Source organism: Balaenoptera ricei, chromosome 18 (assembly GCF_028023285.1).
Source record: "Balaenoptera ricei isolate mBalRic1 chromosome 18, mBalRic1.hap2, whole genome shotgun sequence".
NCBI classification, from domain to species: domain Eukaryota; kingdom Metazoa; phylum Chordata; class Mammalia; order Artiodactyla; family Balaenopteridae; genus Balaenoptera; species Balaenoptera ricei.
This window is the reverse complement of record NC_082656.1, coordinates 54,666,642-54,685,212: the sequence shown is the minus strand read 5'-3', so window position 1 is coordinate 54,685,212 and position 18,571 is coordinate 54,666,642. Positions and strand designations below refer to the sequence as shown.

General features: G+C 33.5%; 1 protein-coding gene across 6 annotated transcripts in view; it reads left to right on the top strand.

Moving 5' to 3' along the window:
• The window catches only part of MYCBP2 (MYC binding protein 2), a 269,085-nt gene that overhangs the window by 50,122 nt on the left and 200,392 nt on the right, over positions 1–18,571 (top strand). For all 6 annotated transcript variants that reach the window (XM_059903372.1, XM_059903374.1, XM_059903373.1 and 3 more), the window contains exons 6-14: positions 3,080–3,322; positions 3,555–3,626; positions 4,943–5,039; positions 8,844–8,917; positions 9,057–9,195; positions 10,764–10,840; positions 11,716–11,920; positions 13,465–13,629; positions 15,944–16,102. In XM_059903372.1, the coding sequence (XP_059759355.1) occupies positions 3,080–3,322; positions 3,555–3,626; positions 4,943–5,039; positions 8,844–8,917; positions 9,057–9,195; positions 10,764–10,840; positions 11,716–11,920; positions 13,465–13,629; positions 15,944–16,102 (1,231 nt within the window). The remainder of the gene's footprint in view (positions 1–3,079; positions 3,323–3,554; positions 3,627–4,942; positions 5,040–8,843; positions 8,918–9,056; positions 9,196–10,763; positions 10,841–11,715; positions 11,921–13,464; positions 13,630–15,943; positions 16,103–18,571) is intronic.

Genomic DNA, 18,571 nt, shown 5'->3' with positions numbered 1-18,571 from the left:
TAGATAGGATTTAGAATTGGAAGTAATAAATACCTGGAAAGTGGTGGTGAGGGGAAGAGCTAAAAATTGATTGGAAGTCTGTGTAATGAAAGCTCGAGAACCCCAGAGCCCTTCCTCTACGCTTCCCAGCCAGTCAGCTGTCCTTCTCTCATACCCCTAAGAGTTAGGTTTGCTGTCTAAAGAAATTGAGCCAGAGAGGCCGGGGGAAACCAGGCATAGTTGAGAGTGGAATTGAGGAGCCAGGCTGAAGATGGAGATTAAGTGAAAGTCTCCGTATTGATGATGAAATTTCTTAATCCTCACTGAGTTCCCAGTACACTGGGAGTGAGGCTTATAGCTTCTAGGAAAAAGACTGGCAGATGCTTCTATGGAGAAAAAATGAGAAAAGACGTATAGATGCAGACATTTGGCAGGGGCGGGGGTGGTGGTGTATGGGAGATCCTCCAATGAAACTGCTAAACTTAGTGTGATCATTTTGAGGTGAGCTCACTATCTTTCAGACCCTATACATTCACAGCAGCTTCCTATCAGTTGTTTAGTCGCTTACTTTTTAAAAATAAATGTACAGCCAAGTATCACTAGACTAACATGAAAGACAGAATCCCCCAAATCAGTAAAAATAGTAATAATAATAATAATAATAATAAAAGAAACTTTGATGAAAAGAGTATAGGGAACAGAAAAGCTCTAAGAAAACTAATTAGTATTTTGAAGAGGGATGAGAAAATTATTTACATTAAACAGCAGTATTTTTTAAAAAACTCAGAACAAAGAGTTTTTACAAGTTAAAAAAATAAGATAGCAGCAGTAAAATCAGTAGAAGGGTTAGAAGTTCAGATTAAAGAGGTCCCCAGACAATAGAAAAAAGAAAGAGAAAGAAAGAAAGAAAGAAAGAAAATAGGTGATATGAAGTAAAATTAGAGCATCCTTCCAGAAAATCCAATATCCAATAGGTATTCAAGCAGAGAGGAGGAAGTTACCTAAGCTTTGTAAGGAAAATTCCCATCCGCCAAAGATACACATTTTCAGATTGACAGAACACACCCTCAGTGCCCAACACAATGAATGGCAAAAGACTCACACCAGGTACAACTTTGCAAAGTCATAACACACAACAAAGAGACAATAAATGTTCCAGAGTGCAAGGACAGGTTATGTACCAAAGATTAGGCAGAATGCCATTGGACTGCTCAAAAGCAACACTGGCATAGAAAATAACAAACAGTGCCTTCAAAGTTCTGAGGGAAAATGATGTCACTATATCTAGCTCAACTGTCAGTCATATTTAAGGGATGATAAAGATGCTTTTGAACACGCAAGGCATGGAACATTTTTAACCTCTGTGCCTGCCCTTGTCCTTAGTCTAGACTGGAGCAGGGCCTCCTGAGGGATGTTGCCAAGGGGAAAAAGTAGAAATGATGTGTTTGACTCTGTTGAGAGGAGTATGAGGAACACTTAGGGGTAGGTATAGAAAAAACTTAGCAAATGCAAAAATAGGGCAATTGTTGACTCGATGAAGAAAAAGAAAAGTTATATAAGGGAAATGTAGTATGTAATACAGTTGGCTCAGTTCTGAACCATGATCACACAGACATAGTGAAATGACCTCTGACTACTGGTTTAACCAGAAATTATTGTACAGCTCAATTCTGAGGATTTGGGAAGAGGGGAGCAGCAGCATCTTTCATAACAGACCCAACAGAAAGTATCTGAAACAAAACCCAAAAAAATGGAAGTGAAGCTTTGACATATTCTATAAGGATATCGATTCTAGACAAAACAGTTTTAAGTTTAACGTAGTTGCTTCTAGGGAGAGAATTTGTAGTATTCAACCATATACATAAATAAAAGTTTTATAAAAGTAAGAGTTCCATATTTTGATTGGGTCAGAGGCCTTAGAACTCGAAGGGGAAGAGAATATATCTGTGGACAGTGGGTTAGTTATCCCTCTGAAATCTCTACCCTCTAGAACAGTACTGTCCAATACTAATATAATGTAACCCACATATGTAATTTAAATGTTTCTATTAGCCACATTCAAAAGATAGAAACAGGTGAAGTTAATTTTAATAATGGATTTTTCTCAATATATCCAGAAAATAATTTCAACATGTAATCAATATAAAATTATTAAGAAAATGTATACTCTTGTTTTTAATACTAAGTTTTCAAAATGCAGTGTGTATTTTATATTTCAAGCACATCTCAAGTCACACTAACCCCATTTCAGGAGCTCAGTAGTCACATGTGGCTAGTGGCTGCCGTATTGGACAGTGCAGCCGGAGAACTGGGGCTGGTCCAGTGCCCTAGGGTCTTGCCCTGCAGTCAGATGTGTGGCAGCCATCCTTGGGCAGTGAAAGAGAGGCAAAAAATGAGGAGCAGGGAGTTTTCTCTGGTGGCCGAGTGTTGGTCCCATGCTGGTAGCTTTTGAGGACTCATTTACAACAAACAATAGATATTTGATAAATATTGGTTAAATGAATGCTGAATGAATACACAATTCATACAATTAAGTTTTTGTATCATGGAAAATTGTTGATGTTAATGGGTATTAGGCGTAATAAAGAAGCAAAGTGGAAGAGAAATACTGGAAATTTTGTTTCATCTGTAGAAGCAGCCGTATTTCTCTTACGCTTAATTTTGCACTTCATTATCATGAACTATATTAATGGATATACATATCATACCAAAGATATCATTTTGGCTTGAGTGCACTCTAATACAAAAAATATATGTCAGTATTTATACTTTTTACTAATCTAGTATGTTTTATTTTACGAAACTTAAAATCACAGGTAGTCCTGGTTGCCTGGTGTTTTGGAGAAAGATGCATATTTCAGTGTTTTTGGTCACAAATACAAATTAATATTCTTTGGATTTACATTTTTATTTTGTCCTGCTTGAGAATTGTTTCTTACAGATTTTCTAATTGGTACTTTTTGCTGACAAGCTAAACATGATCATTCTGAATAATTTTTTTCTTACAAATGATGATATATTAATAAAGTATCTTTATCTTGTCTGTTTTGTGTTTGAGACATTTAAAAATGTCTTTTTGTGTTTTTCTTCTCTTGACTAGGTGCCAATGATACTAAATTCACTACAGAGAAGTGTACAGGCAGTGTTGGTGGGAAAAATTCAAATTCAAGACTGGTTTAGCAATGGCATTAAGAAAGCAGCTTTAATGCACAAGTGGCCATTAAAAGAAATATCTGTTGATGAAGATGATCAATGTCTACTTCAGAATGATGGATTTTTTCTTTATCTGTTATGCAAAGACGGATTATACAAAATAGGCTCTGGATACAGTGGAACAGTTAGGGTAGGTGATTCCTTACAGCTCTTAATCATAGTGGAAGTTATGTCTAATACTGAATTGCGTTCTATTTGCTTCTTGCTTTATTTTTAGAGTACCATCTAATTTTGATGTAATATTATTTCTTTGAAAATCAAAATGGAACATACATATTAAATGTCATTCATCCATTTATGTTATTTTTCACTGATTATTAATTATGAAATTGTTGATAGAACTAACTTTTGTTGTTTCACAGGGCCATATATATAATTCTACATCTCGCATCAGAAACAGAAAAGAAAAAAAGTCTTGGTTAGGGTATGCTCAGGTAGGAGAATATCCACAATAAACCAAACTTTTCTTTCTTATCTTTTAAAATATGTGGTCCATATTTGTTTAATCAATAAATAATATCACTTCTATTTAAACAGATAGAGCATATTTTTTTAATAATATGACTATAACAATGGTATGGTGTAGTATAAAGAACATTGACTTAGAATTCATGAGAGATTTACTTCTAGGTCTGGCCCTGCTTCTTACTAGCTGTGTGTCTGTGGACAACTCAGCTAATTTATTTGATCCTGTGTGATTTAGCTGTAAAATGGGAATAAGTATGTCTTCTGTTGGAGTTCTTGTTTAAGAGAGCCTCTAGTTAAGAAGCAAAGACCACCTTTATCATTGGCAAATCTGAATTAGGAATGTAACTGTGACCCAAAGCCAAATTAGAGCTTTTTACCACAGATTCCTTCATTCTAAGTCTAGATCAGTACGCTCCAGGGAACAGTGTGTGGCCTGCCCAGTGGATAGCTGCCTGCATGGAGGATCATGCAGAGTATCCCCAATGAGAGAAAAGAGCTAGGCCCATACTGCTGTCTTAATGCTGTGATCTCATCACCTGACTGACACGGCCAAATGGGTGTCAGCAGTTGGATGCATGAAGCAAATGAATGATGTTTGTTGTCAGCATCAGATGAAAATGAAGTTTGTTGTCAGCATCAGATGAAAAAAGATATTTGAAAGCATTCTGAAAATTAAAAAAATTATTGTTGCATGAAAAATAATCTTACTCAACTTTTGGGGAGATTTTGAAATTAAATTCTAAATATCGAATTAATTACTTAGTAATTGTCTGTTAAAACATAACCTGGTTTAAAGTATCAAATTTTTATTTGCCACTACTGTATTTTATCTAAGAAATAATAACATGGGAAATACATTTACAGAAATATGTTCAATGACATATCATTCTATCTAAAACCACTACTGATTTTTAAATATTAACCTAAATATTTGTAAAGGAAACAGCAGTCATTTCTATTATTTACTTGGCAAGTGATATGATAATTTTGACCAAAATAACCGAAATGTTTTTACTGTCTTGTGTGCTATATCTAATATGTGTATCTGAGAATTAATAGGTTAAATTGATACTCAGTGGTGTATAATACCTCCTCTTATTAAAGTATCAGTATACTCAGGTTCTTCTATTTTAAATCTTTAATGTATTTTAGACATCAATATTGTTATATTATTGTACCTCAAAAAAATGTAATACAGACCTCTATGGTTACTTTTTCTACTAAGTGGTTAATGAAATTATATTTTAACATATAACATAGCAAAATTTTTTGTTGTTATCAGGGTTATTTATTGTATAGAGATATGAATAACCACAGCATGACAGCCATAAGAATAAGCCCTGAAACACTGGAACAGGATGGTACTGTAATGTTACCAGGTATGTTACTCAACTAGTCATCTGTTTTCTTCACAGGTGATTTTCAGAGATATGCATGTTAGGCCACTGAGACATATAAAGAATGGTTAGCAAGGAATAGTGCTTGCTTACAAATGGGTTAAAGAAATCTTGACATGCAAAACATTTTATAGTCTGTATAAAATTAATGCATCTGAGAAAAACAGATACCATAAATATAGTATGAAGTGTTTTAATACTTGTTTTCAAATTCTTGCCCAGATTCTGTAGCCTGACCCCCCACCCTTACCCCACCATGACTGTTTCAACTCCTCAGTTAGTGGGGAGATGTTGCTTTGTTGCTCTTAATAAATCCACGACTCTGGCTCTCAAATAACCTTGATGTAAAGAACCTTCTGTTTATTTTGACTTTACCAACAGTGTACTTTGGGTTTTCCTCTTTATTTTAAAGGGTTTTCAGAGACAGATTTTAGGGTGGGTCAGGAATTTTAAAAATTCTATCACTTATACTTTTTAATAATACTCTGATAAGCCACTTTGGACAGAATTCATTTTGCTTTAATTTTGAGGTTGTACGTATGTATTTATCCTTCAGATCACTCACTGTACTGTCTAAGTTCTTAGGCAGTGAACCTTAAATTTTATGGAACACCGGGCAAATGCATAGTATATTCTCCATTGTAAGGTATTTGAATTTGCTTATATCTTTAATACATTCTAAAGGAGCTTGTTTATACTAAAATCTTGAATGTTTAATGTGTCTACCAACAATTTCATGGTGAACAGCAATATTACTTCAAGGCACGTGGCCATCTGAAAATGACTGAGAACTTCTGAAGAACACATTGAAAAGGATAATTGTTCCCTGGCTGCTTGTTAATTTTTAAGATATTTTTATAACTTCATCAAACATTTATTTGAATATTACTGTGTCTACATATATCCAAATTAGTGTACCTGACACCACGTTAAGGTAAATGTCACATTTCATGTGTGTTTCATAAATAAAGCTACTTTGGAAAACAGATAACTTATTGAAGCCATTTTGTAAATAACTGTCTGTTTTCAGATATGTCTACAGGGTTTTATTTGTTTGTTTGTTTATTTGTTTGTTTTTTAATTGTCACAAGTCCCATGTCTCTGGTCCTAATGATGATGCTGATGATTATGATAATAACAATAATAATAATAGAAATATTTTGGAATAATAACATGTACCCCCATATATATACATATATTAAAAGTAATCATACTTATTGTACAAGTATTGTATAAGCAAAACAAAATAAAAATTAATTGTAACCCCACTTCCCATCTATAAACACTATCAACATATCAGTGAATATCCTTCCTGTCTTTTTCCTGTGTATATTATGCACATACTTGTACAAAAGTGATTGTATGCTACATATTGCTTTTTTAACCTACCCCTTTCACTTAATATTCTGAATATATTTCCAGGCCATTAACTAGTCTTCTGTAACATCATTTTAATGTTATAAAATATATTCCATTGATTAATATTTGAAATGGAGATGCCATCTAATTTTTTGCAATGTATAATAAATTTCACTGCAATGAGCATCCCTGTCGCTCTGTCTTTGTGCAAGTCATTTTAGGATGTCTTGGAAGAAAAAATTGTTAATTCCCCCATGACCCCCTGCCCAACAGATGAATACTAATATAAAGGGTTTACTTCTGAAAAACCCTGATCATTCAACAGAGATTGTGACTGAGAAAGACCATTTGAAAATGGTCTACTTACAGCCCTTTTATTTATTCCATCATGGTAAGAAATGACTTGTTAATGTTTCAGTTTAAATCCATCTACTTCATTTAACATATGAAGTGCACCTTTTAACAATACACGTGTGGCTTTCTGTGTTTCACAAATATGTACCATATTCATGGTGAAGAAGGAACCAAACTGGGGGAGGATAGTCCCATGTTGTGTATCTTGATATTTTCCCGAAGATGCTGTCTTATAACGTTACATGAAGGATACAGAAAGGATAAAGAGAAAAATCTTTTTGAAGTCATGCAGCAGGAAGACTTGCCTTCAAGTCTGAAGAAGCCTGTTGTCATTTTTCCCTTTCTTTGACCTGGGAGGCAGTTTCTTTAATAGTCCTTTTTTCCCTAGCTAGGGGCAACTCTGCTCTGTAGCTTTCCCATCAAGAAGGAGCAGAAGTGAACTGTCAGGTTTATAGATGGTAATGAATACCACGTTTACAATTGACAGAAATCTGGTAATTCCTTGAGCTTCATGTTCCAACTTGTCTTATAAACTAGTTTATAAATAAGTTATTTTCAACCCAGCACTGATGAGCTAAAAACATACTTTTATTCCCCCTATTGTCATTTAGCCTTGATATGTTGGCATACCTTTTATATTGTATCCCTGTGTCATTTACTCTTCATGTCTGGTGACAGGTTGCCTCAGATCATGAGGGTTTTTGCTACTCTTCTTGCGCCGCTTCACTCCTCACCCCTGCGTTTATCTGAAATTATAATGAGTTTTTCTTCTTTGCTTTTTAGTTTAAAATCTTACAGCTTAGAGCTTGAGAAGCATCTTTCTTGCGCCTCTTTGTATTCTGTACAGTGGACTAGGAACTCTTTCTTTCGATTTCTCCTCTCTTTGATTACCAAGTCTCTTGGGCTACCAGTGGGCCTTGTCTCCCAGTTTCTATTTCCAGTTTGTGATCACTGAATTCTCTATTTGGTAAGGGTCTGCCTGTGTTTTGCATATTTATAATACGGAAGTATGCTAGTATGAAGCTCCTGGGCAAAGATATAGAGTAATTCAGCTTATTTGGGTGGGCTCCATTCCTGCATTCCAAAACCAGAATTTTATGTTTTGCTGATTCAGGTGCAAATAGAAATGAAATATTATTTTTTGGTATTGTAATTAATGGAGAGATTCATCCTAGTTCTCTGCAGTTATTTTGGGAAATGTGTGTGCTTTTAGACTTGCTTGCTGAACATTTGTTTTTCCAAAAGGATACAGTTTATACTTATTGAGTTGCTTGTAGTTTCACGTTATTAAGTAGCAATCACTAACACACTTCCCACTGGTCCTTCTGTAATACTGGTATCCCTTGTTGCAATTGCACTTGCGCATTATTTTGATCAAAGTATACAGTGCACTGTTCCACAGAGATATATACAGTATTGATGAAATACGGCATTTCAGCCAAAATATATGAAAACTTTCAGACAAAAAGAAACACATAACCATAGATTTGTTCTATGAAGGGTGAACATTTAAAAAGTGTATAGCATGCTAAATGCTAAAAATACTGGGAATAAGCATTAAACCTAAGTGGAAACTGTACAGCCAGTTCTATATTATAAAGCAAGGGATATCTGTAGTTGGACACCATAGACCTCAAATGCAGAAGCTTCAGGTCTATCTGTATTTTTCTGTGACACTAATGACTGTGATGTATGTCTGAAGGTAGAGTGTTGCCTACCTCGCATGTGATTGTATTGAATTGATTATAACCACATTATAGTTTGTTCATTGTGGTGCATGTTTATTATCATACTATATCTAATACTAGTTCATTTTGAAATTAGGTGGGCTCTCAGGTCCTTGATTATGGAAGATTTATAAATGTAAGCACAAAATGTAATGCGTATTATTAGTTGAATTGTTTAGTTTCTGCTAATTTGTAACTCTTTATTAAAAAGCACAGTCTCCCTTTGAGTTTAAATTACCTTTATTGTGTGGAGAACTCTCATTCTGACTTCAACAGAGGAGTAAAGTCATTTTGTGAGGTGTTTATTTATATCGTAATGTAACTGCTGTTTCTTCCTCTTGCACAGATTGCCACACTGAAGGTCAAAATATTTTATTCACTGATGGAGAATATATTAATCAGATAGCTGCTTCCAGAGATGTAAGTATTCTGAGTCATGAGAAGCTGGTATAAATGGAATCTTTTTCTCATAAATTATTTGATTTTTATTAGATGGAAAGTAGAGCCTTAGAAGATCAATTCATGTAACAAAAGACTGTGGATGTTTTATTTCTCTTAGGATGGCTTTGTTGTCAGAATATTTGCCACAAGCACTGAGCCTGTGCTACAACAAGAATTACAACTTAAGCTGGCCAGAAAATGCTTGCATGCCTGTGGTATCTCACTATTTGATCTGGAAAAGGACTTGCATATTATAAGTAAGATGGTCAAAAAAACCTTTCTCCCACATTTTAATTTTCAGATTCTTTTTTCTTTAGAAAACTAACATTGTGTTTTCAACATTGTAGCTTATATTAGGTAGCTATTTTGCTGTCTGTTACTATGAAGCACACTGAACGAATTAATATGTACAAATAACTAGGATTAACTTGAAGCCTTTGATTTTTATTTGAACAGCCTTTCAGGATAGTCATAGAATGGTCCCATAGATTGTGAAAATGGTAATTGGCCTAACATTTGATTTAAGAATCTTTTATTTGGATACAGAAATGCAGACGTCCACAGAATATTTCTTGGACTTAGTATACTTACTCTTGCAGTGTCATAGTAGTAGTTAGGATTACTAGTTTCCATGAGGGTCTCAATTTTGGTTTGCCATACTGTTCCTGGTTTAATAATTCCATTTATTAACTTGTGGGATTCCTTGCAAGACCCAACTTTTTTGACTGTTATCTTATTAAATTTATTAAACTTCATTAGTGATTTACTTTGCATTTGTGTAGTATTTTTGTTTTTCCATAGAAAAATATTGTATTAAACTCATAGTTTTTAGATTTCAAAATCCCATAAACTCATTAATAGTTTGTATAATTGCACAAACTCATAAAACGTGCTATATAATTATTTACTCATAGTTTCACAATTTGAAAATGTACATAAGGGTTTTTGTGTATATATGCACACATATGTATTCATGGAGTAGCTACATGAAATGTTCTTCTCTAGAAAAAAGCTTGGAACAGGGAATCTGAAATACATTAATTCAAATATCTGAATGGCATTGTTCAAGCCCAGACGCTTCATGTCAGGACTTACTTCACCATGCTTTATATATTTGCTCATTTGTAAGCCAAGCAGTATAGTTGTGAGGATCAAATAGGAAAAGGCTCATGCATTCTATAATGCCTGATAGCTAATAGATGCCCAATAAAAATTAGTTCATTCATTCATTCAAGAAATATGGCTGACATTGATTTAAACAATTTTTTTAACATTAAAAAAATAATTTGGCACTAATTTGATACAAATTAAGAAGCTTATGGTAACTTTATCTTTCCTTGGAGTAGTGTGGCTACTGTTAATATTTTTTTAAATTGAGGCATATGACATACCCTGTCATCCTTGTTTTTGAGTGATATTAATTGAATTGACTTTTTCGTCACTCAAACTAACACAAGTTGTGCTTGAAATTATTCATATTAAAAATGTAACAGGGCTTCCCTGGTGGCGCAGTGGTTGAGAATCCGCCTGCCAATGCAGGGGACACGGGTTCGAGCCCTGGTCTAGGAAGATCCCACATGCCGCGGAGCGACTGGGCCCGTGAGCCACAACTACTGAGCCTGCGCATCTGGAGCCTGTGCTCCGCAACAAGAGAGGCCATGATAGTGAGAGGCCCGCACACCGCGATGAAGAGTGGCCCCCACTTGCCACAACTAGAGAAAGCCCTCGCACAGAAACGAAGACCCAACACAGCCATAAATAAATTAATTAATTAATTAATTTAAAAAAATGTAACAGTATTTATTAAGTCTTGTTGTATTATCAGGTACTGGATTTGATGAGGAGTCAGCAATTCTTGGTGCAGGACGAGAGTTTGCACTAATGAAAACAGCAAATGGAAAGGTAAATTATTCTTTTAGGATTAAAAATTACATTATCTGCTTTAAGAGATAGTTGGTATAATCAGTTGATTAGCTTACATAGTTACATGTTTAAACATAATCATATTTTAAAGTTTGATTAAAATTTTTTTATATAGTAAAATTTTATTCATGTTGAAATAATGTAAAAGAAAATTGTAACATTTGAGTATAAAACTTCATAAACTTTATAAAATGTTACCTTTTTACAGATATTTAATTATGGAGCTCTTTATGTAATTTTTTGAGCTGGGGTGAATTCACATTTGGGTTTATTTTGAATAGGTTATCCCTTGCCAATTTTTGTAAATGTGCAGACATATATAGACTACAAGCTGGGGAAAGTAGGAGCATGTACAATTAAGTTATAGATTGTAGAGATCTATTTATAGAGATGGAAGATTTTTTTCTTATCTGGTGAGTGCGAGGATAAAGTAAGGTAATTAAAAGAATGCTGAAAATTAAAATTATGAGGCATATACAGTATATTTGTATGTAAGCCTTTTTTCACTGGGAAAAATGAATTGACAGTTTTATGAATTTCCTTCTGTTGTATGTTTGGAGTATATTTATGGCATGTATTTATTCATACCTATTCAGGATACTTATGAAAGACGATAAGTATCCTGAGTAGATATGAAAACTATTGTGAACTGTATATTTTTGGAAAAATATGCCTATTTCTTTCCTGCTCAGCTCTCAGAAGTTGAATAGTAGTAGTAAAGAAAGAGTTTGAGTTCTTATTATTTTTATTTTCAATAAAGTATGGAGGTTGTTTTTCTCTCATGTGAAACCTGGTGCACTACTTCAAAAGGCACTATAATTCCTTTTTTTTTTTTTTTTTTTTAATGTGTTAAGATATATTACACTGGCAAATACCAGAGTCTCGGAATCAAACAAGGGGGTCCTTCAGCAGGAAAATGGGTTGAGCTACCAATTACAAAATCCCCAAAGATTGTGCACTTCTCAGTTGGACATGATGGCTCTCATGCTCTGTTAGTTGCAGAAGATGGAAGCATATTCTTTACAGGATCTGCTAGTAAAGGAGAAGATGGAGAGTCAAGTGAGTTGACTATTCAGTAAAAATACTGTGGAATTTATTAACATAAGATATATCAATTTCAATAGCACTAACCTTCCCAAGTTAATAGAAGATTTTATACTGAGGAATATTCAGTTAATGGTTGTGGTGTACTGTTCATTAAAGAACTATGATTGCTGATTTCATACTAGAGTTCATATTCATGAATTTTTATATGCCTTATGCATTGCATGCATGGCTATTTATCTGTTTTGTCAGTTGGTGTTATTTTAAAAAACTTACTTATTCCAGTATATTATTTTAGAAAGAATATTTTAGAAGTAATATATTGGAAATTTTGGAAAGAGTATATATTTCACAATGAGGTAAACCTTATGTAAATTGTATAATAGTGTCAGTTATGAAACACTGTTCTTGGTGTTATTTCATTGTGATAAAATTCCTAAGCAATGAAAAATTAAACGATTTTTATCGTTTATCTCTTAGCTTTCCTATGCTTCTGTTCAGTCTTCCTCAAAGGATCATTTTTCTGTTTTTGTAACTTCTCTTGTACATTATACATTGTAGTAGTTGGGGTAGCATCTTATGAGGATTAGGTCTGAAGTCAACATCTAATGTAGAAATCATGTGTAAATAAATGTTATCCTGAAAAAAATCCCTTCAAATAGCTATGAAGTGTATTACCATACCTCAGAAACTTCAGCCCAGCCAGTTTTTCCTTCTAGCATTTGGAGGACATCATTCTTCCTTTGCTTAAGCACCAGATAACTTAGTTGTTGTATATAAGTATATAGATCATGTTATAAGAAAAGATATAGTGGTATTTTAATCCCAGAATTGTATCCAACACGGCAATATGTTTTTAATCAGAAAGGCATGCAAAAACTGAGATTGACTAAGGGAACAAAAGATTGGTATTTCCCATCTTTTGCTCAATTCAGGGATTTAGTTTTTGAGAGCAGAGACTGCTTAAATCATCTACGTTTAAATTTGTTTGCTCTCCCTCCATATGCATATTTCCTTTCAATCTCTGACTAGGTGTAGCTGCTTAATAAATATGTGTTGAATGAATGAGGAACTGATTTTACTTTCCAGGATCTATTGGAGGAATACATTTGCGATAGAGTTTGAGAGTAAAGGGATTAAAAAAAATTATATATACATATATATATATTTATAATATATATATGTAACTTTATAGATTTATATTCTATATAAATATAATATATATATATGATAATGGAATGGTATTGATAATATAAACGCTAATCTAGAGATTGGGCTCCCCAGAAGTTTGGTAGAAAATTGGTGTTTCTCATTGGGAATTTCAGTGTGCTACAAAGAAGAGGATCTGATAGCAATAGCCTAATAGACATTTAACGAGATGAGGCTTTCAGATTGACTCATTTAATTGACATGTTGGGAAGCCCAGGCCTTTGTGAAAATAAATAAATAAAGTATATGATAAATGCAAATGATATATTTTTCCTTGGGCTTTATATACAAATCATTATTTTTATTTGTACATAGATGCCTTAAATTAAATTTTTTTTGTTTGTTTTAAGCTAAGAGCAGACGGCAATCAAAACCTTATAAACCTAAAAAGATAATTAAGATGGAAGGAAAGATTGTGGTGTATACAGCCTGCAATAATGGAAGTAGTTCTGTTATTTCTAAAGATGGAGAGCTATACATGTTTGGAAAAGATGCCATTTACTCTGATAGTTCAAGTAAGTTAAACTTAAACACCATTTTACTTTTATGCACAGAAAGTCCTATACTAGACTTCATGTATTACAAAGATATATCTAGAAAATTAACATTTGTAGCATGCTTTCTCTACATTTTTCACATTTCTTTCTAAGTACAGTGTTTTGTTCTTCCTTCCTGCCTTATTGCTGGGAACAGTGTCACTAGTTTCCTGCAGAGCTAATCATGGGGCTTGACTAGTGCAGCTCTACCTTAGCTGTTACTTTCTCTGGAAAGCTCTCCCTAGGCTCAGTTAGACGCTCATGTGACATGTTCCTGGTGGTACCCTGGGGACATGATTTTCATAACTTAGCGAATTTATAACTGATGGATTATTTATCTCCCCCTATTCTTAGGTAGTTAGAGAAAGGCTGTCTCTCTCTTATTTCCTATTATATCCCCAGTTCCCAGCGCAGTGTCTGGTGCATGGTCTGGTCTCAGGAATTACTTGTTGAGTGACTGAGTGACTGATAACTACAAGTAGTGGATATGAGGGATAGAACTAGCCAAATAAAAGGTTTTATATTTATAAACTGTAATCTCAAAAACTTGTCATATTTGGTTGTTATATTTTCTTTCTAGCATTTAGAAATGAGTAAAATGATTGTGGCAACCCACTTGGAAGGATTTTATATGAAGTAAATATATAAAGCCTATAAATTTCTCTGTAAAAAGGAAATCAGAATTAACGAAGTTTCTGATTAGAAGCTTAGTTGATTGTCTCATGCGGGGGAAATGACATATATCAAACGTTTATAACTGTCCATTATTAATTTGAACTGTGCTCAGGTGACTTATGAGATGGTTTAATGTGATAATATCTAGAGTCTCAATTGGCCTCAACTATCAGAGTGAATCAAAATTTGGAGGTGGGCTCATGTATAGTTTAAAAATAATATTCAGTGTAACTATTGCTTGCTAAAATCCTCTTGGCTAAGGCTTATGGAAACTTGTGCATTTATTCAGCATATATTTATTGAGAACTAACAATATGTCAGGGCTTGGTGGACCAGACAGACATGGTCCCTTTCCCTTTGAGGCTCTGAGAGACAGTTGGCCATTACAGAACTTAAATGTTAGAGATATGTGGTCTAATGGTTATGGATATAGAATCAGACCCTGGCATGGCCACTTTTTATTTGGCTAACTAGCTTAAATTACATAAGTCTTCGGAGCTTTTCTTAACTTTTCATTTTTTTCCACCTGTAAAAGGGAGCTAATGATAATACCTGCTTCCTATGGCTCTTATAAGGTTATAGGAGATAATGCTTATGAAATGCTTAGAACAGAGCCTGGCACATGTAAGGGCTCAAGACATGTCAGCTAATACTGTTAATAATAGTAAATACTATTTCTGTATATACATATCTTTTTCAAGTATGCTAAATACTAACAATGGGAATTTTTGAGGTATGCTTAACCAAAAGACTTAAGTTAGTATAGGGTGAAAGGGAAGGTCACCTTAAGGAAGTGGTATCTGAACTAATAATATAGAACGGTTTTGCCAAAGTATGGTATGAGAATTATATTGTTTGTGATTTAAATAAAACAAATACTTCAACTTTTAAAAAATGTTTATATTTTAGTGTATGTTATAAATACTCAACAATCTTTGATTTTTACTGTTATTACTACTGGATAAGGTTAAAATGCTTTAGTCAAATTTAAAATTGATGCAAAAAATATTAAGATAATATGAGTGGCACTTGGATATGGTAACTATAATGAATGCAATATGTGAATAAGTGAAATTTAGGAACTAGCTGTACGTTGGATTATGGAAGAAAACATTGTAGATTAAAAATGATCGAAAAATACTGCTTTGGAAAATCTCGCAGGTTTCTACAAAAACAATGTTATTTCAGAATACTCTGGTGAGTATTTTACTCTGTTTTGCTGAGGCAGGTCAAAGCAAGTAAAGTACATGATTCAGAGGTTCCTTTGTTCTTGGGTCAGGAAAGTTTGAAATCTAGTGACCCTTCTGAGAATTGTTGAGAGGTACTGCCACTTAGAGCAAGCGTTCAGGAGAAGCAGGCTTGAGCTAATGCCAGAGTAAAGATTTGTCCCAAGTCTAGATGATAACATTTTAAGAGTTTGAAGCTTCATTACAAAATTATAAAATTAATTTACTGATACCCTGCCCATCTTTTGGCTACTATTTCCCATCTTGGTGGGTTATTTTATCCCAGAAATGAAAAGTTCTGCGTTGAAGTGGTCCTTTTACGTTACTGATGGTTTACTAGGCCCAGAAAGGCTTTTTTGTTGTTTCTTACCAAGTTTGTATCTTTCCTGTAGGTTTGGTAACAGATTTGAAGGGCCATTTTGTAACTCAGGTAGCTATGGGCAAAGCTCATACTTGCGTTTTAATGAAGAATGGAGAAGTTTGGACATTTGGTGTGAATAATAAAGGACAATGTGGACGAGACACTGGTGCCATGAACCAAGGTGGGAAAGGTAGGTGTTTAATGTGTGGATATTAAATTTTGTGTTGTTTTTTTCAATAGTTTTTCAGAACACCGTGGTGAAGAATCTTACTCTTTAAAAAACAAGTGGCTTTTTGATTTCATACTTAAAAATTATGAAAACTACTAAATTTCTTATTTATTTGTCAGTCTATCACTCACTGGAATAATCAATATACTTTAGACTTCTAATTTCTGAGCAAATGAGCTTGCTTACTTGTATCTTTTTCTTAATTTTATATGAAATGTAATAGCACTTCTTTGATTTAGCATTTTTAGTGGTTGAATTATCCCAGAAAAGTGCATTTTTGAAACTCTTTGTTATTCGGTCCTTTCATACCCCATGTTTTAGTTATAACAATTTTTGGCAGCAGTCTATCTGCAAATATTATCTTCCTGTTTAACAGCGTGTACTACCTGTAATTTAATCAGTTCTTGACAACTAAGAGTGATCTGTAAGAATACTTGACCCTTTATCAAGAGTGAAATTGTAGATGCACCTTATATACTGTATCCTTTGCCCCAACACTCAGGCTGTTGAAGAAGGATGAGAGGGGTTAATCCTTTGCCATGTTTGTTGTGGGTTTTTTGTTTGTTTGTTTGTTTGTTGGTTATAGTTGTGTCTACCTCATTCTTACTCTCAGTTTTTACTTCTAGCTGCTATCAGTGTTGTCCTATACCCTTCACTCCAATTTCAGGTTTTCTCTTTTTAATTTTGTATGGATGGAGAATAGGAAATAGAGACATATTATTAGAATTAAGCACTAAACTGTGTTTAAAGCATGAATGGGTTTGAGGATTAATATTTGTATAAATTAACAAAAACAAGTTTAGTTTTTTTGGGGCCTTCTTGATGGCAGGCTCATCTGGATATCAGGAGCCCTCTATTTTTTTTCTTCACCTTACTTATATTTGTATGTATTTAAAACACTTTAATTTTTAAAAGAGCAAGTCTATTAGAGCATATTGATTTTAAAGAAGAGGGAAGAACAAAATGAAATGAATTACTCCAAAATGGAAATTTTTTTTCTTCTTGCTGAACTAGTGAGCCATGGATTTGGATAACACCTACTAGGCATAAAGGAGAGAAGCAGCTTAGTTTTCTATATATAGTATAAATATAGATTCAAATTATATTTTATAAGAGTTCTGAACTGAATAAAACTGTTCTTTATTATCCTGAAACTATGTTTACACCTATGTTCTGGATTCTTAAGGTAAATTTTGTAATAACCAAAATGAAATTGTTAAAAGTTGTTTTTACTTAATATAAATCACACCCACTCTGTTAGTAAGTAATGCATTAGAAAGCAAACTGGTAGCGTAAGACACATAATGAATACAGGTTGCAGAGTTGCAAAGAAATAAAGGATTTTTTAAAAGATGTTTTTAAAAAGAAAACAGGAAAAGTACAGAAAATAATATTGCAATGTAAAAAAAATTGTGTATCTACCACCACGTCTTAACCGTTTTTCAGTAAAAAAATATATAGATAAGATTCAAGTGTCCCACATTCCCCTTCTAAGTCTTATTATTCTACTCCATCTCTCTCCAGAATTAGTCACAATCATGACTTTGATGAATATCCTTTAGGTCATATTTCTGTATTTGTACTTGTTTTTATATATTTTGTATATTATATGCTCATATTTTACACATAAAAAGAAGATTTTTATAAGTGCTAATCTATTTATATTTTTCTGTAAATTTTTTTTTAATCTCACCATTGTGTTTGAAATATAGTGACACTGGTACATATAAATCTGGATGACTCATGTTAACTGCTGTGTAATAAACCGTGCGACTAACATATCACAGTTTATCCATTCTCCTGCTGATAGATGAGTTATTTCCAGTTTTTCACTATTATAAATAATTTTAAAACCTCCTTTATTCATGTCTCCTGGCAGAAGTGTGTGAGACTTTTCTCTAGTGTTGTAGATTTCAGCTTTGCTAGATTTTTCTTGAAAGAGGTTGTACCAATGGATATTCTTAGAAGTGAAGTCTGATTTTCCATATCACACTAATAGTATTGACAGACTGATTTTTGTCATTTTGATGGCTATGACATGGTTTTTCATTGTAATTTTTTGTTATATTGAAGTATAACATACATGCAGAAAAGTACACATAGCATAAGTGCCCATCTTGATGAATTGTCACAAAATGAACAACACATTCATGTAATCAGCACCAAGATCAGGAATATTACCAGCATCCCAGGAAGCCCCCCTTAATGTGCCTCTCCAGTTACTGTCTACCTCTCCACTTAACACTATAAATTAGTTTTGCATACATTTGTACTTTATATAAATGGAATCATGTAGTATGAGTTCTTTCGTGTCTAGTTTCTTTTCATTCAGCTTTATGAGATTCATCCATATTGTTACCAGCTAGTTATATATTGTTCATTCTCATCATTGTATAGTATTAAATTGCGTGAATATACCACAGTTTTAAA